We start from the raw sequence: 25,090 nt of genomic DNA on the forward strand, positions 1-25,090 counted from the left end.
TGCCTGCCTGGAGCTAATCAGTAGTAAATAGCAGACAAACCAAATGGAAGACATTCTAAAATTTGAGGTCCTATACTCTTTAAATATCCCAGTGTCAAGAAACATCACAGAAAGACTGAGGAACTGTTTCATATTAAAGGAGAAAAAAAAGAGATATAACTAAATATAGTGCTTTTTATCATGCATTAAATCTTGGAGGCAGGAGAGGGGAGTAACTATAAATGATAATGTTGGCACAGTTGGTGAAATTTGAACATGGACTGTGGTTTAGATAATATTGAATTTACTGATTTTGATTATTGTACTGGGGTTATGTAAGACAAAATTCTTGTTCTTAGGTAATACATGTTGACATATTTTAGGGTCAAGAATCACTCTGTCTTCAATTTATACCCAAATGTTTTGGAAAAAAAAAGTGTGTGTATATATAAAATTTTTTAAATCACCCCAAATAATCACATCAAGTGTATATATTTATGATTGGTAATTTTTAAATTCCAAAACAGTATTTTATTGATGATCAGCATAGTTAAAAATGCTTTATGAGTTATAGGAGAAAATAATCTAAAATAATTTTAAGATTTTTGTTCCTGAAGTTTCTGAGGATTTTGTTTTTATTCCACCATATTGATGAATCTTGATTTTTTTTTTCAGTTTTTCACTATTATTACATCCTTTGAAATACAAAATTGTACTGAACATTTTGTAATAGCATAAATCTTTGATACCTAAGTGTATTTTTTAGGTGAAATTATTTAGAACTCATAAAAATGCTTGGTCCAAGTATACATATGTTTGTAAGTAATGTTTACTATTTTGATAAGTTCTATCAAATACTTTTATTATGTATGTCTAGAAATTTGAGTAACCACTGGTGATTGGGAACGCCTGTTTCTAAACACCTTGCTCATCACCTGATAGGTTAGTCATCTTAATCTGACACATTATAATGAAATCTCGTTTTAAATTACCTGTGCATGTTCTCATATGCTTTATGGAGGGTTTATTTTTCTTATTATTATCCGTGTCTCTTGCCCACTTTTCTACTTGGATTATTCCTTATTTGTTCATGAGAGCTTTTTATTACTAGGTAAATGACCCCTTTTGTTATAAGAAGCTGTTTATCATTTTTTAACTTTAGTCTGAAGTAAATTTTATGTCAGTTATAATTTTTTTTAATCTGTTGAGTTTTTTTCCTCTTACAACTTTTTGAAGTCATGCTTATTAGAAAAACCTTCCCATGACAAGATTATTGAACTTTTAAAATCTCTATTGCTTTATAGAATTTTATTAGTTCATTGTTTTAATTAAACTTTTAAATCTTTCTTCTTCTGGGTAGCTGAAGACAGTGGTAACCACTTAACTACCTGTCTCCCAATATTTCCTCTAAAAACAGTGTAGAACTACAAGAAGGGTATAAGAAATCTATACACAAACCATGCTCACAGCATAACTTGAAGACAGAGGATGCTCAAACTTGAAAATAATTGTAAATAAAAAGAGAGAAATCACCATTTCCCAGCATGTTATATCTCACACTCCATCTCTACTCCCAGCCCTTATCAAGGGTTTGTGATGAGCAAAGGCCAACCAAGCAGATCTGTAGAAAACACAGAAAATGGAAGCTAGCAAATGGACCTAGGGTTGACCTGTACTGTTGGAAAGACTAATTCCACGCTAAGTTTAAAATTAAATATGTGTGTGTGTATGTATGCATATGATAGATCAGAACAGAGACTACAGTGAAGTTTTTTAATATTACGAATAATTTTCAGAGTAGTCATCTAAATGCGTAGCTTCAGGGTTAAGACAAAAGGTAAAAAGGAAACAAGCTCTCTTTGGCATTTAAGTGGTGAAGAAGCAGCACATGGGTAAGTTTTAGGTGCCTACAAGCCAAAGTGAACACAAAATCAAAGTCTTAACAACCTCTCCTTCCACTGGCAAAACAAAAAGAAAAAAATATCTTAAAACATCTGGACTTCAAAGTATTTGGCAAAAGAGGTGTTGTTAAACTAGGAATTTTGTAAGCCATCCGAATACCACAAAAAGGTAAAAAGGGGAACTTGATAAATCCATATGTAGGTATTATAAAAATAAAAGAAAATGAAAATTATTACATGTCAACTGAGAAAAAAATTCCTCCCCACCCCAGAAAAACCATCATGCAGATGAAGAGTGTGGCCACACTCCAGAGTTAAATATATTCAGTCAACCAATTGAGGACTTTGAAAAACAAAAACAAAAAATATGTAGAATCAGTAATTTAAAAACCAGGAAAAGAAAATCTGTCCCCCCCCCCAAAAAGGAGTAAAAAGAATATGAACTTAGTAAAGGAATGGAAAACAAAGAAAGAAATATTTTAGTAATAAATAAATTATAAGGTCCCCTGGGGGGAATAGAGTCAAATGAAAATTTAATAAGGTGCATTGAAGAAAAGCAGGTAAAGAACCAAGTGAATGAAAATGACACAAGAATGAAGTAAAAGTGTCAGAATTACTGTGTTATATACTTGAAAGTCGCTAAGAGAACAGATCTTAAACCATCTTACTGCAAAAATGGTAACTGTGACGTGATGGAGATGTTAGCTAAAGCTGTGGTGGTAATCATCTTGTAATATGTAAATGTATCAACACTGTTGTACACCTTAAGCTTATACATTGTTCTGTGCAGTCTTAAAGCTGGAAAAAGTGTCAGAGAAAATAGTGGAAATTAAAGCCAGGCAATGGAGGGATAACATTCATAATTTTAGAGTCCCAAGAAAGAAAAATCAGTGAAAAAGAACTAATATTTAAAGCTATATTCAAAGAAAATTCTCCAGAAATTGAAAAAGATTCACATGTATACATTGAAAGGGTCCACTGGATCCTGGGGAAAGATAAAAAATCCTTATGCTTCCAAGCAAAAACATTACATAACTTCTAAAGGCAAAAGAACTGCACTGGTTCAGACATTTTAAATTTCACTGAGGCAGCCAAAGCAAGGCAACAGTGGAGCAGCATTTAAAAAAAAACTCCAAGAGAAAGTATGAACCAAAGTTTTTATATTCAGCCACATTCTTTTAGATATCAAGGTTGAGGAAAAACAGCTTTCAGTATGTAAGTTTTTAGGGAATTAGGTACTCTTGAGCTGTTTTTTAAGGAATCTACTGGAGGATATTTTATCCAGTTGAGAGATAACTGGGAATACCTCAGCAAAAGAAGTGAAGACGAGCATTTAAAATACATGGATGTACTGCTAAGACTAAAACAAAGGTAGGGATGTGAGGGGAAGACTACTGGACATACGTTATATGTTGTGACAAAGTAGAAATAATACAAATAAAAAAGGAAAAGCGAGAGTGAAATAGGAAAAAAATAATCTTACTGATCATTGTCTGTTGCATAAACAAAAGGGAAGAGAGTTAAAATACCAATAAAAACTGCTAAATTAGATAATATCCAGTCTAACATTTGATTTTACTATATTTAAAAGCTAACAGTTTACTAGTTATTTCATGGATGTTGGCAGAAGACACGAGACCAAAACATGTCTTGGGTCAGAGACAGAGAATTTCATTACTCATGGTATAGTGAACAGCATAATAATTAACATATTTCTGTAGGTTCCCCTTGTTCCCTAGGTCTTGTGTAGGTTATGCTGGATGGCCCAGGTGGATGCCTCGCATATAGTAGGTTTGCACTGCAGCTAAGAAACACTGAGCTTGGTGAATAAATATGGTGCTTTTATAGTAAGCAGGCTTTTTCTTTTTCCAGTAGGAAATGTTACTTCATCCTTCAAGATTGCTTGCTACAAACACAGCTCTGAGAAATGGCCCACATAATGAGTGGTTAGGATTTTCATTCTTGACAAACCCAGCAAAATGTGTAGAAACACAAGAGGCCCAACGAAGATTCTTTGCCAACACATAGTAAAAGGGTAATGATAAGACAGGTGGGCAGTAACAGGTATTGGCAAGGGTGTATAGAAATCAGTCTTCATACATTGCTGGTAGAAATGTAAAATGGTGAAACCACTTTGGAGAATAGTTTGACAACTCCTCAGACAGTTAAAAATAGAATTAACCATTGACCCATCAAGTATATACCCAAGAGAATTGAAAACATTCGTTCACATAAAATCTTGAACACTAATGTTTATAGCATTATTTATAATAGCTAAAAAAGTGGAAAAAACCAAATATTCATCCCCTTGATAAGTGAATAGACAAAATGTTATATGTGCACATGATGCAATATTCTGTTGTAAAAAGGAATCAAATATCGATACATGCTACAACATGGATGAACCTTGGAAACATTATTCTAAGTAAAAGAAGCCAGACAGCAAAAGCCATATATTGTATGATTCTGTTCATATGAAATATTCAGAACAGATAAATCCATAGAGAGAAAAAGTAGATGCTAATGGGTGGGTATGAGGTTCCTTTTTGGGATGTTGAAAATGTTGTGGAATAGATAATGGTAATGACTGTATAACTTCGTGACTATATCAAAAATCACTGAATTGTATACTTTAAAAGGGTGAATTTTATGGTATGTGAATTATATCTCAATTTTTAAAAATTGTATGAGAAAAAGGAAAAGAATACAAGGACAAAGGGCATTTCAACGGTTTAAGTACAGAAGTAATCACTAAAACAAAAATACAGGTCTTCCTAAGTACCAAAAAAAATTTTTTATTAAAAAACAAAGAATACACGTTTCTTAGAGAAATAAGTATGGTAAAATACACATAATTATAAAATGTTATCACAGAATTGAGACTGAAAATATTAGTCATACCAGTAACTGTGAATGTGCTTCATCCACCTCTTATTAGGAAAAGATTCTCAATTTGGCTCACAAAACGAGACCCAACAACTATACACTGTTTATAAGAGACACTTCTGTGATTCCTGAATCAAATGATTCAGTGGACAATGGTATACTAAACAATAAAATAAAAAAGGGGCAGATACAGTAATCTTAATACCAAAGTAGAATTCAATCCAAAAAGCATTAACTGTGACATAGAAGGGGGCATATTTTTTGATGCTAAAACTCACAATTTACAACAAAGATACAACACATGAATTTCTGTGCAGCACATTACACAGAAACCCTCTGTATAAAGCAGAAATTACAGGAGATTCAATGAGACAGAAATATGCTACAAAATAGAATATAATTCTCTGTTCTTAGTATAAAATAGATCAGGTAGACAAAAAATGAGATAGAAGACCTAAACAGAATAAACAGTAAGGTGGATTTTATGAATATATGTTGTATTCTACAGCATTATACTACACCATCTCAGGTGTCCAATGCACATTCACAAAAATTGATCATATGTTCACCAAAAAAAAAACCCAGTAATTTCCATAAAGTAGGTATACTAAAAACACATTCTGATTATATACAATGAAACTTTACTAATAACAAAAAATATATAGGCTACACCTTAAAATTTTTAAACCTATCAAACAACTTTCTGTCAAAGGGTAAGTAAATACATACTGAAATTACAGAATTTGCAAAGTAACAATAGTGAAAATATACTACATATCAGAATCTATGGAATACATCTAAAAGTGGTCAGAAACTAAAGAGAATAAAAAGCAGACAACACGAACAAACTCGCAGGAGATCCCAAATATCAGAGATAACATATACACATTTCAGTAGAAGATTGGAAACTATAAAATGAAAGAATTAATCCCAAATTCTACAACTAGAAACATCTATAACTGAAAATAAAATCTCAGATAGATTAGACAGAAGGTAAAACTTAGCTGAATAGAGACTTAGGGAATTGAATGATAAGCGGGAAGAAAATAGAGTGGCCCCTTTGAACAACACTGGTTTGAACTCGGCAGGTCTTCTTACACACAAGTTTTTTTTGTTTGTTTTGTTTTTTTAATATTTATTTACTTATTTGGCTGCACCAGGTCCCAGTTGTGGCATGTGGGACCTTTAGTTGCAGTATGTGGGACCTTTAGTTGCAGTATGTGGGATCTTTAGTTGCAGCAAGCGAACTCTTAGTTGTGGCATGTGGGATCTAGTTCCCTGACCAGGAATTGAACCCGGGCCCTCTGCATTTGGAGCACAGAGTCTTAGCCACTGGACCACCAGGGAAGTCCCACATTCGGGTTTTTTAAAAATACGTACTACAGTACTATACAATCCACAGTTGGTTGAATCTGCAGATGTGGAACTGTGGATACAGAGGGCCAACTGTGAAGTTATACACAGATTTTAAACTGCATGGAGGGTCAAGCACCCCTAACCCCCACATTGTTGAAGGCTCAACTGTAGACAGATCCAAGGAAAAATCAAATATGATGGAGGGTAGGAGACAGGCAATAGAGTGAAACGGTCTTTTCTTTTTCAATTTTTTTTTTTTCTGGGCTGATTTCTTTTTTATTGAAGTATAGTTGATTTACAATTATGGCTGTATGGCAAAGTGACTCAGTTATACCTATATAAATTCTTTTTCATACTCTTTTTCCATTATGGCTTATCACAGGATATTGAATATAGTTCCCTGCACTGTACAATAGGACCTTGTTGTTTATCCATTCTATACATACCAGTTTACATCTGCTAATCCCAAACACCCAATCCATCCCTCTCCCACCACCTCCCCCTTGGCAACCACCAGTCTATTCTCTACGTCTGCAATTCTGTTTCTGTTCCATAGATAAGTTCATTTGTGTCGTATTGTAGAATCCACATATAAATGATATATAGTAATATTTGTCTTTCTATTTCTGACTTACTTCACTTAGTATGATAATCTCTATTTGCATCCATGTTGCTGCAAATGGCATTATTTTGTTCTTTTTCATGGCTGAGTAGTATTCCATTGTATATACGTACCACATCTTCTTTATCCATTCATCTGTCAGTGGACATTAGGTTGCTTTCATTTCTTGGCTGTTGTGAATAGTGCTGCTATGAACACAGGGATGTCTGTGTCTTTTTGAATTATAGTTTTGTCTGGATAGATACCCAGGAGTGGGATTGCTGGATCATATGGTAATTCTGTATTTAATTTTCTGAGGAACGTCCATGCTGTTTTCCACAGTGGTTACACCAACTTACATTCCCACCAACAGTGTAGGAGGGCTCCCCTTTCTCCACACCCTCTCCAGCATTTGTTATTTGTAGACTTTTTAATGATGACCATTCTGACTGGTGTGACGTGGTACCTCATTGTAGTTTTGATTTTAATTTCTCTAATAATTAGCAGTGTTGAGCATCTTTTCATGTGCCTGTTGGCCATCTGTATGTCTTCTTTGGAGAAATACCTCTTTAGGTCTTCCGCCCATTTCTCTTTTTTAAAAAATTTTTTATTTATTTATTTATTTTTTAACATCTTTATTGGAGTATAATTGCTTTACAATGGTGTGTTAGTTTCTGCTTTATAACAAAGTGAATCAGTTATACACATACATATGTTCCCATGTCTCTTCCCTCTTGCATCTCCCTCCCTCCCACCCTCCCTATCCCACCCCTTTAGGTGGTCACAGAGCACAGAGCTGATCTCCCTGTGCTATGCGGTTGCTTCCCACTAGCTATCTATTTTACGTTTGGTAGTGTATATATGTCCATGCCACTCTTTCACTTTGTCACAGCTTACCCTTCCCCCTCCCCATATCCTCAAGTCCATTCTCGAGTAGGTCTGTGTCTTTATTCCCATCTTGCCACTAGGTTCTTCATGACCTTTTTTTTTTTTCTTACATTCCATATATATGTGTTAGCATACTGTATTTGTTTTTCTCTTTTTGACTTACTTCACTGTGTATGACAGACTCTGACTCTATCCACCTCACTACAAATAACTCCATTTCATTTCTTTTTATGGCTGAGTAACATTCCGCTGTATATATGTGCCACATCTTCTTTATCCATTCATCCGATGATGGGCACTTAGGTTGCTTCCATGTCCTGGCTATTGTAAATAGAGCTGCAATGAACATTGTGGTACATAACTCTTTTTGAATTATGGTTTTCTCAGGGTATATGCCCAGTAGTGGGATTGCTGGGTCATATGGTAGTTCTATTTTTAGTTTATTAAGGAACCTCCATACTGTTCTACATAGTGGCTGTATCAATTTACATTCCCACCAACAGTGCAAGAGTGTTCCCTTTTCTCCACACCCTTTCCAGCATTTATTGTTTGTAGATTTTTTGATGGTGGCCATTCTGACTGGTGTGAGATGATATCTCATTGTAGTTTTGATTTGCATTTCTCTAATGATTAATGATGTTGAGCATTCTTTCATGTGTTTGTTGGCAATCTGTATATCTTCTTTGGAGAAATGTCTATTTAGGTCTTCTGCCCATTTTTGGATTGCGTTGTTTGTTTTTTTGTTATTGAGCTGCATGAACTGCTTGTAAATTTTGGAGATTAATCCTTTGTCTGTTGCTTCATTTGCAAATATTTTCTCCCATTCTGAGGGTTGTCTTTTGGTCTTGTTTATGGTTTCCTTTGCTGTGCAAAAGCTTTGAAGTTTCATTAGGTCCCATTTGTTTATTTTTGGTTTTCTTTCCATTTTTCTAGGAGGTGGGTCAAAAAGGATCTTGCTGTGAGTTATGTCATAGAGTGTTCTGCCTATGTTTTCCTCTAAGAGTTTGATAGTGTCTGTCCTTACATTTAGGTCTTTAATCCATTTTGAGTTTATTTTTGTGTATGGTGTTAGAGAGTGTTCTAATTTCATACTTTTACATGTAGCTGTCCAGTTTTCCCAGCACCACTTATTGAAGAGGCTGTCTTTTCTCCACTGTATATGCTTGCCTCCTTTATCAAAGATAAGGTGACCATATGTGTGTGGGTTTATCTCTGGGCTTTCTATCCTGTTCCATTGATCTATGTTTCTGTTTTTGTGCCAGTACCATACTGTCTTGATACTGTAGCTTTGTAGTATAGTCTGAAGTCAGGGAGCCTGATTTTTTCCAGCTCCATTTTTTGTTCTCAAGATTGCTTTGGCTATTCGGGGTCTTTTGTGTTTCCATACAAATTGTGAAATTTTTTGTTCTAGTTCTGTGAAAAATGCCAGTGGTAGTTTGATAGGGATTCCATTGAATCTGTAGATTGCTTTGGGTAGTAGAGTCATTTTCACAATGTTGATTCTTCCAATCCGAGAACATGGTATATCTCTCCATCTATTTGTATTATCTTTAATTTCTTTCATCAGTGTCTTATAATTTTCTGCATACAGGTCTTTTGTCTCCTTAGGTTGGTTTATTCCTAGATATTTTATTCTTTTTGTTGCAGTGGTAAATGGGAGTGTTTTCTTAATTTCACTTTCAGATTTTTCATCATTAGTGTATAGGAATGCAAGAGATTTCTGTGCATTAATTTTATATCCTGCTACTTTACCAAATTCATTGATTAGCTCTAGTAGTTTTCTGGTAGCATCTTTAGGATTCTCTATGTATAGTATCATGTCATCTGCAAACAGTGACAGCGTTACTTCTTCTTTTCTGATTTGGATTCCTTTTATTTCTTTTTCTTCTGTGATTGCTGTGGCTAAAACTTCCAAAACTATGTTGAATGATAGTGGTGAGAGTGGGCAACCTTGTCTCGTTCCTGATCTTAGTGGAAATGGTTTCAGTTTTTCACCATTGAGGACGATGTTGGCTGTGGGTTTGTCATATAAGGCCCTTATTATGTTGAGGAAAGTTCCCTCTATGCCTACTTTCTCCAGGGCTTTTATCATAAATGGGTGTTGAATTTTGTCGAAAGCTTTTTCTGCATCTATTGAGATGATCATATGGTTTTTTCGCCTTCAATTTGTTAATATGTTGTATCACGTTGATTGATTTGCGTATATTGAAGAATCCTTGCATTCCTGGAATAAACCCCACTTGATCATGGTGTATGATCCTTTTAATGTGCTGTTGGATTCTGTTTGCTAGTATTTTGTTGAGGATTTTTGCATCTATGTTCATCAGTGATATTGGCCTGTAGTTTTCTTTCTTTGTGACATCTTTGTCTGGTTTTGTTATCAGGGTGATGGTGGCCTCGTAGAATGAGTTTGGGAGTGTTCCTCCCTCTGCAGTATTTTGGAAGAGTTTGAGAAGGATAGGTGTTAGCTCTTCTCTAAATGTTTGATAGAATTCGCCTGTGAAGCCATCTGGTCCTGGGCTTTTGTTTGTTGGAAGATTTTTAATCACAGTTTCAATTTCAGTGCTTGTGATTGGTCTGTTCATATTTTCTATTTCTTCCTGGTTCAGTCTCGGCAGGTTGTCCATTTCTAAGAATTTGTCCATTTCTTCCAGGTTGTCCATTTTATTGGCATAGAGTTGCTTGTAGTAATCTCTCATGATCGTTTGTATTTCTGCAGTGTCAGTTGTTACTTCTCCTTTTTCATTTCTAATTCTATTGATTTGAGTCTTCTCCCTTTTTTTCTTAATGAGTCTGGCTAATGATTTATCAATTTTGTTTATCTTTTCAAAGAACCAGCTTTTAGTTTTATTGATCTTTGCTATTGTTTCCTTCATTTCTTTTTCATTTATTTCTGATCTGATCTTTATGATTTGTTTCCTTCTGCTAACTTTGGGGTTTTTTTGTTCTTCTTTCTCTAATTGCTTTAGGTGCAACCGCCCATTTATCAATGGGGTGTTTTTTTTGTTGTCGAGTTGTATGAGCTGTTTGTATATTTTGGAAATTAATCCCCTGTCAGTCACATCACTTGCTTATATTTTCTCCCATTCTGTATGTTGTCTTTTCGTTTTGTTTATGGTTTCCTTTGCTGTGCAAAAGCTTGTAAATTTGATTAGGTCCCAGTTGTTTATTTTCATTTTTATTTCTATTGCCTTGGGAGACTGAGAGTGAAAAGTTCTTATCTCTGTGTAATTGGAGTCACAGAAGGACAGGAGAGAATGACCGTATTATTAGAAGAGGTAAGAGAATTTTCCAGAAGTAAAAAGATGTCAACTCACAGATTTTATAGTTGGCCAAAAAGTTCATTCAGGTTTTTCCGTATGATGTTACAAACTCAAAGCAGAATAAACACAAAGAAACTTAATGCATAAGCACATCATAGTAAAAGTACTGAGAACCAAAAGTAATGGGAAAGTCATAAAACTAGTAAGACAGAAAAAAATCCATTACTTCTAAAGGAGCAACAGTAAAACACAGTGGTAATTTTACCTTCATTAGTTAAGGAATTTAAAGATTTTCACACAAAAGCTAAGAAAATTTTTCATCAGTAGACCAGTACTCAGTTTACTAAAAGAACTTTTCAGGCAGGAGAGGATCTCAGATGGAAGCACAGAGATGTGGAACAAAGGACAATGGAAAGAATAAATATATGGGTTTATCTAAATACATGTTGACTACAGGCACACTTTGTTTTATTGCACCTTGCAAATACTTTTTTTTTTTTTAAACAAATCAAAGGTTTGTAGCAACTCTACATCAAGCAAGTCTGTTGGTGCCATTATTTATTATTATATTTGTTACAGTGATCTTTGATGTTACTATTATAATTGTTTTGATGCATCATGAACCACACCCATTTAAGATGATCGGTAAATGTTGTATGTGTTTTGACTGCTCCACTGACTGGCTGCTCCCCCATCTCTCTTCCTATCCCCAGGCTTCCCTATTCCCTGAGACACAACAATATTGAAATTAGGCTAGTTAATAACTCTACAGTGGCCTCTGAGTGCTCAAGTGAAAGGAAGAGTTGCACACCTCTCAATTTAAATCAAAAGCTAGAAATGATTAAGCTTAGTGAGGAAGGCATGTTGAAAGCTGAGATAGGCTGAAAGCGAGGCCTCTTGTGCCAAACACTTAACCAAGTTGTGATTGCAAAGGATATGCTTTTGAAGGAAATTAAAGGTGTTACGCCAGTGAACACATGAATGGTAAGGAAGTGAAACAGCTTTATTGCCCAAAGGGTGAAAGTTTTAGTGGTCTGGATTAGAATATCAAACCAGCCACGACATTCCCTTAAGCCAAAACCCAATCTAGCTCAAGGTCCTAACGGTGTTCAATTCTGTGAAGGCTGAAAGAAGTGAGAAAGCTGCAGAAGATAAGTTTGAAGCTAGCGGAGGTTGGTTCATGAGGTTTAAGGAAACAGCACTCTGCCTAATAGACATATAGAGAACACTACATTCATCAATAGTAGAATACATCTGCTGTTCAAGTGCACATGGAATATTTTTAAAAGTTGACCATAGGCGGGACATAAAGCTCAAAAACGAAAAGATTTTAAATTTAACAATTTATAGTTGTTAACCACCATGGAATTAATTTTAAAAAAACAATTACAAAAACACAACTGGGACAAAATACAGCTTTTGAAATTCAGGAGTATACGTTAAATCACTTGTCAAAGAAGAGTCACTATGAAAATGAGAAAATATTTTGAACTGAATGAAGATGGCATATCAAAACATGAAATTCATTTTAAGCCTTTCTTGCTGAGCAATTTAAGCCTTAATGCTGTTAGAATGAAAGGCTGACATTAGATGAGTTAAGTATCCACATCAGGAAATTAAAAAGCAGCAAACTATACCAACAGAAATTAGAAGCCAAGCAATAATAAAGGTAAATATAAAAATCAGTGGCATGTCAAACAAACTTAAGAAGAATCAGCAAAGGCAAAAGTTTGTTCTCAGAGAAGAAGAATAAAATTGATAAATCCCTGCCAAAAATAATCAAGAACAAAACAGATACTACATAACCAATGTTAGGAGTGAGAAAGGATACAGTATTCTATGGATCTAATGAACTTTAAAAAAAGTAACAAAAGAAAGGATATTATGAAAATTTTAAACAAATAAGTTTGAGATTTTAGAGAGTCAAATTCCTTGAAATACACAGCTTACCAAAACTGGCACACACCCTCACACAAACAAAATCTGCATAATCCAATATATAGAAAGAAAGTGGACCTGTAATTACAGACCTTCCATTTAGAAATTCAGAACCACATGGTTTCACTGGTGAATTTTCCCACACATTTAAAGAAGAAATACATAAAGTCTAACTGGAAACAGAGAAAAAAAAATTGAATATGTTCCCTTAATGAGCCCAGTTTAATTTTTTTTTTATTGAGATACTAGTGACATATAACATTGTGTGAGAGCCCAGTTTAATTTTGAGAGCAAAACCTAACAAGGATATTACCCAAAAGCAGTATTACAGGTCATTTTTAAAATGAAAATAGATTTTAAAACCTTCAAATATTAGGAAGTCAAATCCGAGTGATATATAAAGAGGATAAAATATCATGACAAAGTTGAATTTATTTCCATAGTTGCAAGATTGTTATATAGTATTTGAAAATCAGTATGATTCATTATATATGTATTTTTTATATAAATTTATTTATTTATTTTTGGCTGTGTTGGGTCTTTGCTGCTGCATGCAGGCTTTCTCTAGTTGTGGCGAGCGGGGGGCTACTCTTCGTTGCAGTGCGCGGGCTTCTCATTGTGGTGGCCTCTCTCACTGCAGAGCACGGGCTCTAGGCGTGCGGGCTTCAGCAGTTGTGGCACGTGGGCTCAGCAGCCGTGGCCTCTGGGCTCCAGAGCACAGGCTCAGCAGCCGTGGCACACGGGCTCAGTCGCCTCGCGGCATGTGGGATACTCCCGGACCAAGGATCGAACCCGTATTGCCTGCATTGGCAGGCGGACTCTCAACCACTGCGCCACCAGGGAAGCCCTGATTCATTATATTAATATAATTAGAGAAAGAGGTCAGATGATCATCTCTATAGATACAAAAAAAAGCATTTGATAATACTCAAAACCCATTCATGAGGATTTTTAAAACTTTTAGCAAGCTAGGAAAAGAGGGAAACTTTCATAATCTTATTAAAGGTATCTGCACAAACCTTACAATAAACATTGAAAACCTTTTCCTGGCATTCGGGAATATGTCAAAGCTCACTCCAAACCCAATGTCTAAAAAGTCCTATATAGTGCATTTAGGCAAGGGGAAAAAGATAGATGAGAAATGAAAATATAAAACTGTCACAAATGATGTGATTTGCATATAGAAAATCCAAAAATAACTACATGTGAACTTTTAGAATTAATAAGAAATCATTTCAGCAGGGTCACTCGGTACTTGTTCATATACAGAAATCGATGTATTTATATTTATGAACAACAAAATGTTAGAAAAATAAAATTTAGTAAGCAAACCATTTATAAATGTCAAAAACATCCATATACATCAGAATAAATCTAACAAAAGTTATAGGAGACCCCTACATAGAAAACCATAAAACATTTTTGAACTCTTCCTCAGCTCTAGATCAGTTGAAAGAATCAATATTTTTAAGATATAAATTGTCTCCAAATTGATAAAAAAATTAAGTGTAATCCCCATGAAAATCCCAGCAGATTTTCTTATGGAGATCAAGAAATTGACCTGTGACATAAATAAATGTCATATAAGAGAATATATTTACAATAACTACGTAAAATACTTTAGCATAAACTTAAATTTGCAAAGACATTTTTTTTAAGTGCTCCGCAAAAATATAAAATGCAGCTTGAACAAAAAATGAGATATCATGTTCTCTACTAAGGAGTTATCATCATAAAGGTATTCATTTTCCTTAGATTATCTTGTGAATTTAATGAGATTCCCATGAAAAATACCATCAGAATGGTTGTTGTTTTGTGCCTAATACATTTGGAACAGTAAAAAAGCAAGAAGAGCCTGAAAAAACCTGAGAAAGATGAGCTGCTTAGTGGAGCCAAGTAAAGTTTTTAAATACTTAAAATAATTCAAAAAGGAGAAAAATATAATCTCTTTAAAAAAAAGTGAATTTATTATATGTAAAATTGTTGGTTTAATTCCCAGGAGTTTTTATTTCTGGTGACTTTAAGAACAATTTTTTTTTTTAACTTTTTTATTTATTTATTTTTTGGCTGCGTTGGGTCTTCGTTGCAGTGCGGTGGCTTCTCTTGTTGCGGAACACAGGCTCTAGGTGTGCGGGCTTCAGTAGTTGTGGTTCATGGGCTCAGTAGTTGTGGCTCCCAGGCTCTAGAGTGCAGGCTCAGTAGCTGTGGCGCATGAGCTTAGTTGCTTTGCGGCATGTGGGATCTTCCCGGACCAGGGATCGAATCCATGTTCCCTGCATTGACAGGCAGATTCTTAACCACTGTGCCACCAGGGGAGCCCTCTGGTGACTTTAAAAGACAATATTTTGTCTTTGCATTTTTAATGGGGTATCTCATGAGGACAGAAAGGGTCAGTAGTTTCATTTTTAGTAGTAATGACAGTATTTTAAAAGTTCTATGTAGATATGTGTGTGTGTGTGGAAACACATTACATATACTTACATGTATGTAACTTATGTAATGATAATATATACTTACATATATAATCTTATATACATAAATCATTAGGAACCGATTATGTAGTATCAGGATGTTGGTGGTAATGTTGATACTGTTAAAGCTATTATATATGTATATATAACATACATGTGTATAGATAACCTAAGTGTATAAAGAGAAACTTTGTTATTAAGATACATTTAATTTAATTGGATGTAATTAAATTTAATTTACAATGATTATAATTAATATAATGTAGTTAATAATATATGTATATATTATTGTCATTAGGAATCATTTTTCCCCACTATAAAAGAAAAAGATTTGTACAAAATAAAAGATATTACGTAAAACTCTAGTCTAAAATTTGAATAGGATATGTGAGCATTTGTCTTAAAAATATTTCCCAAGTTGGTTCACTTTATGAAAAAAATGTATTTCTTAGGGCTATTCATTGCAAAGGCTTAGAAGCAGCAACAAAATAGTAGTTTTAGTGATTACTAGTGTTTATAAGAGCCCAGATTATGGTGAGTAAATACTATTTCCCCACTAAAACGATATAAGCCTCCATAAAATAATAGCTTACATCACATGTGGAGCAGGAAATGTATTAGACTAGGATTTCTTGTGTCAGAAAGCAAAGAAATATCAAAAAACTATTGGGAGTCTCTCAAAAGTTCATAACTTAAAACGGTATCTTGAGTATCAAAAAGTACTGTTAAAAATTTTTATCAGCAAAGGTTACTGAAATTGATTAAAAACTTTTTTTCTGCCTTTGTTACAGAGATCTGTGCCCTTTTCTCCTTTGGTCTCTTAATATGATTTATATTAATAGATTTTTATAATATTAAACTACCCTTACATTCCCAGTAAATGCTCAGACTGAGTTGTTATATTTTTCTGAGTTCCTAGGCTTAATTTGATAATTGAGTTTAGGATTCTTGCATTCATTATTTCTTAGTGAGATGTTAGCTCGTAATTTAATTTCTAGTACTCTTTTGTCATCTTTGTATCTGGATTCTGTGGGCCTCAGTACTTGGAGGCTGTTAACTAACTCTTTTTCTGCATTTGGTATAAGATTTTTTTTTTTAACCTGAGAAGATTCTTCCGTTTACATTCTTTGTGATTTCTGACAGGTTTGGATTTACTTTTACTTTTTGGATTTACTTTTATGTGCTTTGTATATATTCTACTTTTTTTTTCCTCTTGTTATTTTTACTTTCTATATATAAGATAGTAAGTTCTTTTTTTCCACTCTCAACTCCCTCCCCCAGTACTCCCTTAGATACTGTATTTGGTCTATTCTTTTCTTGCTAATTCCAGGTTACTTAAAAATAACCGAAGTTAATAAGTAGTAAAGTTGATAAAAGTTTAATGCTGACCACTACATCCAAATGTAATTGCTCTTGACCAGTATTTTAGTTCTACTTATTCCACAAATTTTGTCTTACTTTATTGTTTTATGCAGTTGTTATTTGCTCAGATTTAGCCATGTATTTAGCATTTCTTTGCTTTTAGTTATTTCTTGGATTTGAGACCTTACTTATGGGACCATTTGTGTTATATCTGAGGCACACTCTTTAAATTTTTCTTTAATAAAGGGGTTTTGTTGGTAAACATTTCAACTGGGTGTATTGTTCTTTTTCTTAATTTTGCCTGAAAATGGCTTTATTTTGTATTATTCTTAAGGATTGTTTTGCTATGAATGCAATTTTAGGAGAAAAATCCTTTTTTTTCTTAGCAGTCAGTACATTCTGTTTTGTGGCATCTGTTGTTTTTTGAGAAGTCAGTTATTAATTTAATGCCCTTCCTTTATAGCTGATCTGTCGTTTCCTTCTGGCTGCGTTTAAAGTCTTCTCTTTATCTTTTCTGGTGGATTTGTAGTTGTAGTTTTTAAGTATCCTGATTTGGATTTGTTGGAGAGCTTTGGGCTGTCTTTTTTTTTTTTTTAACTAAAAAAATCTCATTTTCTCTTTGGACATTGTCTTCATTTTTCTATTATCATTTTCTTGAACTTTGTTTAAATATATGTTAAATATTTTCAGCTTATTCTCTATATTTCTTTTTTCTTAATACATTTATTTATTTTATTTTTGAGGGCTGCGTTGGGTCTTCGTTGCTGCGCGTGGACTTTCTCTAGTTGTGGTGAGCGGGGCTACTCTTCATTGTGGTACGTGGGCCTCTCATTGCGGTGGCTTCTCTTGTTGCGGAGCGTGGGCTCTAGGCACGCAGGCTTCAGTAGTTGTGGCTTGCGGGTTCTAGAGCGCAGTCTCAGTAGTTGGGGCGCATGGCTTAGTTGCTCCAAGTCATGTGGAATCTTCCCAGACCAGGGCTCGAACCCATGTCCCTTGCATTGGCAGGCGGATTCTTAACCAATGCACCACCAGGGAAGTCCTATTCTCTATATTTCTTAAGATTTTTTTCTTGTTTTTCATCTCATCCTGACTTTGTGGTGCATACTCTTTTATTTTTTTAGCTCTGTTTTCCCAATTCACTAATCCTCTTTTTAGTTATATCTTAATACACCATTTAATTCCTTCATTTTTCTTTTTTACTTTCTCTCTCTTCCTCTCTCACTGCCCCTCTTTCACTTTGGGTAATTTCTGTTGACCTATGTTTAAGTTCATTGATTCTTAACTTGATGGTATCCGGTCTACTGATGAGCTTATCAAAGGCATTCTTCATCTTTAGTACCATGTTTTTTGTTTCTGACATTTTCACTTTACTCTAATACTTTTCTTATGTCTGCTCCATCTGTCTAGTTATATTGTCCACCTTTTCTGCTGAAACATTACCATATTATAGTTGTTTTAAATTCTGTTTGATATTCATCTGGGTCATCTTTTAATTTTCAGGGATTGCTCTGTTGATTGCTTTGTCTCTTGGCAGTGGATTGGGTTTTTTTTTTTTAATCCTTTTTATTTTTATGTGAGTCGTTATTTTGTATTTGATACTAGATATTGTATGTAGAGCAATAAAGACAGAGGGTAGACAGTGTTTAGGCCTGGAGATGAACACACCTCTTCTGCTAGAATTGAGTTAGGTTTGTATTTTTGTTGTTGTTATTGTTACCTTCAGCACACCATCAAATTCCTCTAGTGTTACTTTGTGCTTAGGGGTGGGACTGGTTTTTTGGAAGATTTTTCTAAGTGTTCCTGTTCCACCCTCAGTTTTAGGCCTTCTCTGTGCTCTTGTGTTTCAGACAGGATACATTTCCATGTTCTCATCCCTCTTTCGAAGGTAGATGGCTCTTTCTTGTTACTCTCTATTTGCTAGCCTGGCAGTGGGGAGGGAGGGCACTTGGGGAGGAATTTTTTTTTTTTGTCCTGGTAAATCCTTACCTGTTTGGTTGCTATTTATAATCTCTGGCTCATTTTCAAGTTTCTTTTTGTTTAAAGTTTTTTTTTTTATTATTATAGCTTTATATTTTCTGATACTTCCAATACTGGAATATTTGCAGGTGTGATTCTGCTACCTTTTTTCTGTCCATTATTGCTCATTATGTCTCTCGTGATTGGGTTTTGTTGTTGTTGGGGCTTTTGGTTTTTTGTTTTTGGGGTTTTTTTTTTTTTTTTTTTGGTATATTTGTACATGACTTCATATGTGTTGAACTTTGGGTGTGGGAATTCCTTGAGGTTTGGGTTAAAGTTGCATTCTTGCAAAGAGGTTTTAGATTTGTTTTTGCCAGTTGCATGTATGTTTTTAGTCCTGAACTTCTTTAAATTTTTTTATGCGCTTAAGGTATTATGAATTAAAACTACAGACCTGCATGAAGGATGGCTTCTGTTTTGAATTTCCTCTGCCCCCAGCAGTCCTTTTCTCAGTGCTAAGCAAGTTTTCTTCCTCTCCCTTCTGCAAGATGGGCTTAAACCTTGCAGTGAGGGTGTAGCTCTTTGGAATGAGTAAGTCTCCTTTGGATTCCCTGCCTTTGTTGGATTCTCTATTTTATTTCCTATCTCTCTCGTTCCCTACAACCATCAAAGTGGAAGGTCTTGTCTCTAAAGTTGAGAAATCATCTGGTAGATTGGGGCTTTGTTGCTATCCTACTTCCTGGCATTTTGCTTTCAATTCTTTCTTTGCATTTGGATTCCTTACTTTTCTGCCATTTCAGTATGTGTTTATGAGGTTTCATTTTTAAAATTTAACCTCACATTTCAGTTGTAATCAGCAGGAGCTTTACTAAGGGTGCCTAATCCTTTATCCATTGTTTGGTTTTTCCTTTCATTTGGTACTTTTCCCCACATTTTTTTTTTTTTAAACCCAGATTTATAGAATTGCCATTACATGATGCTATCTTTTTTTTTTTTTTTTTAATTTATTTTTGTCTGTGTTGGGTCTTCGTTTCTGTGCGAGGGCTTTCTCTAGTTGCGGCAAGAGGGGGCCACTCTTCATCACGGTGCACGGGCCTTACACTATCGCAGCCTCTCTTGTTGAGGAGAACAGGCTCCAGACGCGCAGGCTCAGTAATTGTGGCTCACGGGCCCAGCTGCTCTGTGGCATGTGGGATCTTCCCAGACCAGGGCTCGAACCCATGTCCCCTGCATTAGCAGGCAGATTCTCAACCACTGCGCCACCAGGGAAGCCCTCCCCACATTTTTAAGGCTAGAAACTCCTTTCCTAAATTTAATTTGCTACTGTTTCTATTTTGAAAAACCTTTATTGTTTAAATCTCTGCTTTTTCTCAATGAATGGTAGCTGTTGAAAGAGCTAAGAATATGGATATGATACTGGAATTTTACCTAAAGTAAATAATCTAGTTCATCCTGTGGGATAGGGCAGTATGAAGGAGATGAACTTCTTAGTCACACTTGGTTTTTTTTTTTTGAATATTCATTCATTCATTCATTTATTTATTTTTGGCTGCACCGGGTCTTAGTTGTGGCAGGTGGGATCTTCGTTGCAGCATGTGGGATCTTTAGTTGCGGCTTGCATGCGGGATCTAGTTCCCCAACCAAGGATCGAACCTGGGCCCCCTACATTGAGAGTGCACAGTCTTAGCCACTGGACCACCAGGGAAGTCCCCACACTTGGTTTTTGAATTGTTACTCACCCACTTCTGTGAAATACTTAAGTTTTATGAGGCTCTGCACCATCCGTTAACACAGAAAGAGTAGCTATGTTGTGAGCCTTAAAGGACATAAGTAATAGTTTCTGGTACTTGGCCTAGCGTAGTGATTTAGAAAATACAGTGGTTCTCCCATCATTTTTTAGAAAAGGAAATTGAATCTAAAGGGGTTGACATGTATTTGCTTCCTATACAAAATTCTGTAGTTTTAAGTTGGAAATCAAGCCCCTGTCTCTTCTGGATTTTACTTTTCAGAAGAGTAATATTCAGTAACTTATTCTGCCTGCCTGTATATTTCTTGAGTATCTTATACATACTTCCAAGGGCTTAAGATATTTGGGGAGAAAGAAAGAATTTAATGTAATGCCCATTTTGGCAAATGTTTTGAATAAGTGAACAAAGATGAATGTAAATACAATGCACTTCCTATACTAGGGAGCTTGTAGTGAGGTAAGCTTATCTAATAATTATGGCCAGTATGCTTAGTGCTATAGAAGGGGTAGCACCTACCTCTTGAGGCAGAGGTAGGGTTGTTTGAACTGGGTCATGAGGTATGTGTAGGATGCTGAGATGTTAGCAAAGGAGGAATGGGCTTTTAGGCAGAAATAACGCATATGTATGTAAAGGCCTGAAGGCAGTCCTGTTTATGAGAAGTCCAGGTTGTGTGCACACAGTAAAGCAGTCAAAAGGAATGTCTCTTGTGGTTATGGAAGAGATGGCAGTTGAGATGTGTCTTAAATGATTGGTAGTGTTTCAGCATATGAAGATAACATGGATAGGATAACAGAAATTGAGGAAATAAGTAGTTACTTAGCAGAATGTAAGTTATTTATGTATAGGGACCCATGAATAGTCACATTGACTTGGCTGCCACTTACTCTTGAACTCTCAAACCTACAGAACAGCTTAGACATCAACTCTTTCTGAGAAATCATCAGGAAATTTTGCATATCTCATTAGAGCTTTTATGTGAGAGGATTTTTTGTGGGGAGGAGGATACGGGAGCAGTTTTTCCAGGCTTCCATGTATAAGATAAAGTGATAAAAATATTTTGGGAATGGAGCATGTATGACTTGGAATATCAAATATAATAGTTTAAAATTTATTTGGTAACCATTAGAGGTCCATTGTAGCATTTTGAACAGGAGACCTGACATAATGATGATTTATCCGACCATGCCGGATGGAATTGGAGAGGAACATGACAGAAGCAGCAAGTTCAGGACTGAAGTGATTAAGACTTGAATAAAGAATGGTGGTAATGGGAATGAAAGAAAAGGCATTGTGAAAGGGATTTCTAAACAAAGATTTGACAGGTTCTAAGAAATGATTGAAGATAAGATATGGAAGACAAGCAGGGGAATTGGAAATGTTGGAATTTCATACTTAGGTGACTAGGAAATTTTTGATATCAGCAAGAGATATGACATTAGCAGGAAAAGTAGTTGAGGGAGAAAGCTGAAATTACCATTTGTTATTTATTGGATGTGAGGTTAATTATAAAGTCTACTTTAGAGCATGTCAATATTCCTTTGTAAAAGTAATTTCTAAAAATTATGGTATACTCTGTCATTAGATAGGAAAGGTAGTCTTTTTTTTCCTTCTAGTTTTATTGAGATATAATTTACATACAGCACTGTATCAGTTTAAGGCATAATGGTTTGACTTACATACATTATGAAGTGATAAATCACAGTAAGTTTAGTGACCAACAGTCATCTCATATAGATAGAAAATTAAAGAAATAGAAAAAAATTATTTTTCTTGTGATGAGAACGCTTAGGATTTGCTCTCTTAACAACTTTCATATATAACATATAACAGTGTTAATTATATTTATCATGTTGACATTAACATCCCTAGTACTTATTTGTCTTATAACTGGAAGTTTGTACCTTCTGACTGCCTTCATCCAATTCCTGCTCCCCTCAGCCCCCACCTCTGGGAACCATAAATCTGATCTCTTTTTCTATAAGTTTCTTTGTTTTTGAAGTGTAATTGACCCAGAACACTATGTTAGTTCCTTTTACCCAAAGTAGTGATTTGGTATTTCTATACATTTCAAAATGATCACCACAGGAAGTCCCGTTACCATCTGTCATCATACAAAGATACTGATATTATATAACTATTGACTATATTCCTCACGCTGTATATTTCATATCCATGACTCATTTATTTTACAGCTGGAAGTTTGTACCTGTTAATCTCCCTCACCTATTTCTTTCCTCCCCCTACCCCCCCTCCCCTGGCAATGTAGTCTTGTATCAGTAGCATAAGTTTTGGAAACAGGCCTGTATGCCAGGTCACCTTTAATAAGTATCACTGTTGTGAGACTGAAAAGTCGCTGATCTGTTTGGATTTTACTTTGTTCGTGTATAAACTAGTAATAGTAATACCTGATTACAGGGCTGTTGTGTAAACTAAGTAGTATAATATATATCCATGCTGTCCTATTTTAAGCCCTCAATAAATGTTAGTTTTCCCTTCTTCCTTAGAAGATGCCAGCCTTATTTATTCTTGACTATTTTCACACATTAAGATGGACATCAAAGAATAATGCATAAAGCATTTTTGTTTCACTGTCTAGCAATTCACTGAAGTCATAACCATAATTGTTTGCCAAATAAAATATGTGTATAATCACGCAGTTTGTAATTAGACTAACTCAGAAGTTGTAATTATTGAATGTGTAGGTGTAGTTAGCAGCCTTCATTTCTGGTAAATGACTTTACTTAGAGGATGTATGTTTATGTGAGCAAGAGAGACTATTTCCTGGAAGGAAACTGTGGCCTCCAGATCTTTATAATAACGTCACCTTTAGTCTTTTTGAAGTCATGAGCATTGTCCTATACAGACTGTTTTCTTGAGGCAGTTTCTTGCAAGTAGTAAATGAAGCCTCCTTATGTGCCTGTTAAAACTCCATAGACTGTCAGTAATATGGAAAAATTGGATGTTTAATCAGGAATGTGAACATGTGTTTCAGGTAGAGAATTCCAAAGATAATGAAGATAGTATTCTACAAAGAGAAGTTCCTGCCAGACAGTCTCGACGAAGGTTTCGGAAAATTAACTGTAAAGGAGAACGCCAAACTATTACTGATGATGTGGACATTAACAGCTATCTTTCTGTGAGTATATTTAGGAACATTTCATGGGTATTTCTTAGTTCATATTCAGTATACTTAATTTACATATGTATATATATTTTAACATCTTTATTGGAGTATAATTGCTTTACAATGGTGTGTTAGTTTCTGCTTTATAACAAAGTGAATCAGCTATACATATACTTATATCCCCATATCTCCTCCCTCTTGCTTCTCCCTCCCATCCGCCTTATCCCATCTCTCTAGGTGGTCACAAAGCACTGAGCTGATCTCCCAGTGCTATGTGGCTACTTCCCACTAGCTATCTGTTTTACATTTGGTATTGTATATATGTCCATGCCACTCTCTCACTTCATCCCAGCATACCCTTCCCCCTCCCTGTGTCCTCAAGTCCATTCTGTATGTCTGCATCTTTATTCCTGTCCTACCCCTAGGTTCTTCAGAACCTTTTTTTTTTTTTAACATTCCATATATATGTGTTAGCATATGGTATTTGTTTTTCTCTTTCTGACTTACTTCACTCTGTAAGACAGACTCTAACTCCATCCACCTCACTACAAATAACTCCATTTCGTTTCTTTTTATGGCTGAGTAATATTCCATTGTATATATGTGCCACATCTTCTTTATCCATTCATCCGATGATGGACACTTAGGTTGCTTCCATGTCCTGGCTATTGTAAATAGAGCTGCAATGAACATTGTGGTACATGACTCTTTTTGAATTATGGTTTTCTCAGGGTGCCCAGTAGTGGGATTGCTGGGTCGTATGGTAGTTCTATTTTTAGTTTATTAAGGAACCTCCATACTGTTCTCCATAGTGACTGTATCAATTTACATTCCCACCAACAGTGCAAGAGTGTTCCCTTTTCTCCACACCCTCTCCAGCATTTATTGTTTCTAGATTTTTTGATGATGGCCATTCTGACTGGTGCGAGATGATATCTCATTGTAATTTTGATTTGCATTTCTCTAATGATTAATGATGTTGAGCATTCTTTCATGTGTTTGTTGGCAATCTGTATATCTTCTTTGGAGAAATGTCTGTTTAGATCTTCTGCCCATTTTTTGATTGTGTTGTTTGTTTTTTTGATATTGAGCTGCATGAGCTGCTTGTAAATTTTGGAGATTAATCCTTTGTCTGTTGCTTCATTTGCAAATATTTTCTCCCATTCTGAGGGTTGTCTTTTCATCTTGTTTATTTTTTCCTTTGCTGTGCAAAAGCTTTTAGGTTTCATTAGGTCCCGTTAGTTTATTTTTGTTATTATTTCCATTTCTCTAGGAGGTGGGTCAAATAGGATCTTGCTGTGATTTATGTCATAAAGTGTTTTGCCTATGTTTTCCTCTAAGAGTTTGATAGTGTCTGGCCTTACATTTAGGTCTTTAATCCATTTTGAGTTTATTTTTGTGTATGGTGTTAGGGAGTGTTCTGATTTCATTCTTCTACATGTAGCTGTCCAGTTTTCCCAGCACCACTTATTGAGGAGGCTGTCTTTTCTCCACTGTATATTCATGCATCCTTTATCAAAGATAAGGCAATCATATGTGCGTGGGTTTATCTCTGGACTTTCTATCCTGTTCCATTGATCTATATTTCTGTTTTTGTGCCAGTGCCATACTGTCTTG

The 25,090-nt window shown here is 35.1% G+C and overlaps 1 protein-coding gene across 10 annotated transcripts in view; it reads left to right on the plus strand.

Moving 5' to 3' along the window:
- RAPGEF6 (Rap guanine nucleotide exchange factor 6) overlaps positions 1-25,090 on the plus strand; it is a 247,099-nt gene that overhangs the window by 75,937 nt on the left and 146,072 nt on the right. For all 10 annotated transcript variants that reach the window (XM_082457818.1, XM_082457826.1, XM_082457821.1 and 7 more), the window contains one exon: positions 23,342-23,485. In XM_082457818.1, the coding sequence (XP_082313944.1) occupies positions 23,342-23,485 (144 nt within the window). The remainder of the gene's footprint in view (positions 1-23,341; positions 23,486-25,090) is intronic.

The sequence above is a fragment of the Balaenoptera physalus genome (assembly GCF_965194825.1).
Source record: "Balaenoptera physalus genome assembly, chromosome: 3".
NCBI lineage: Eukaryota > Metazoa > Chordata > Mammalia > Artiodactyla > Balaenopteridae > Balaenoptera > Balaenoptera physalus.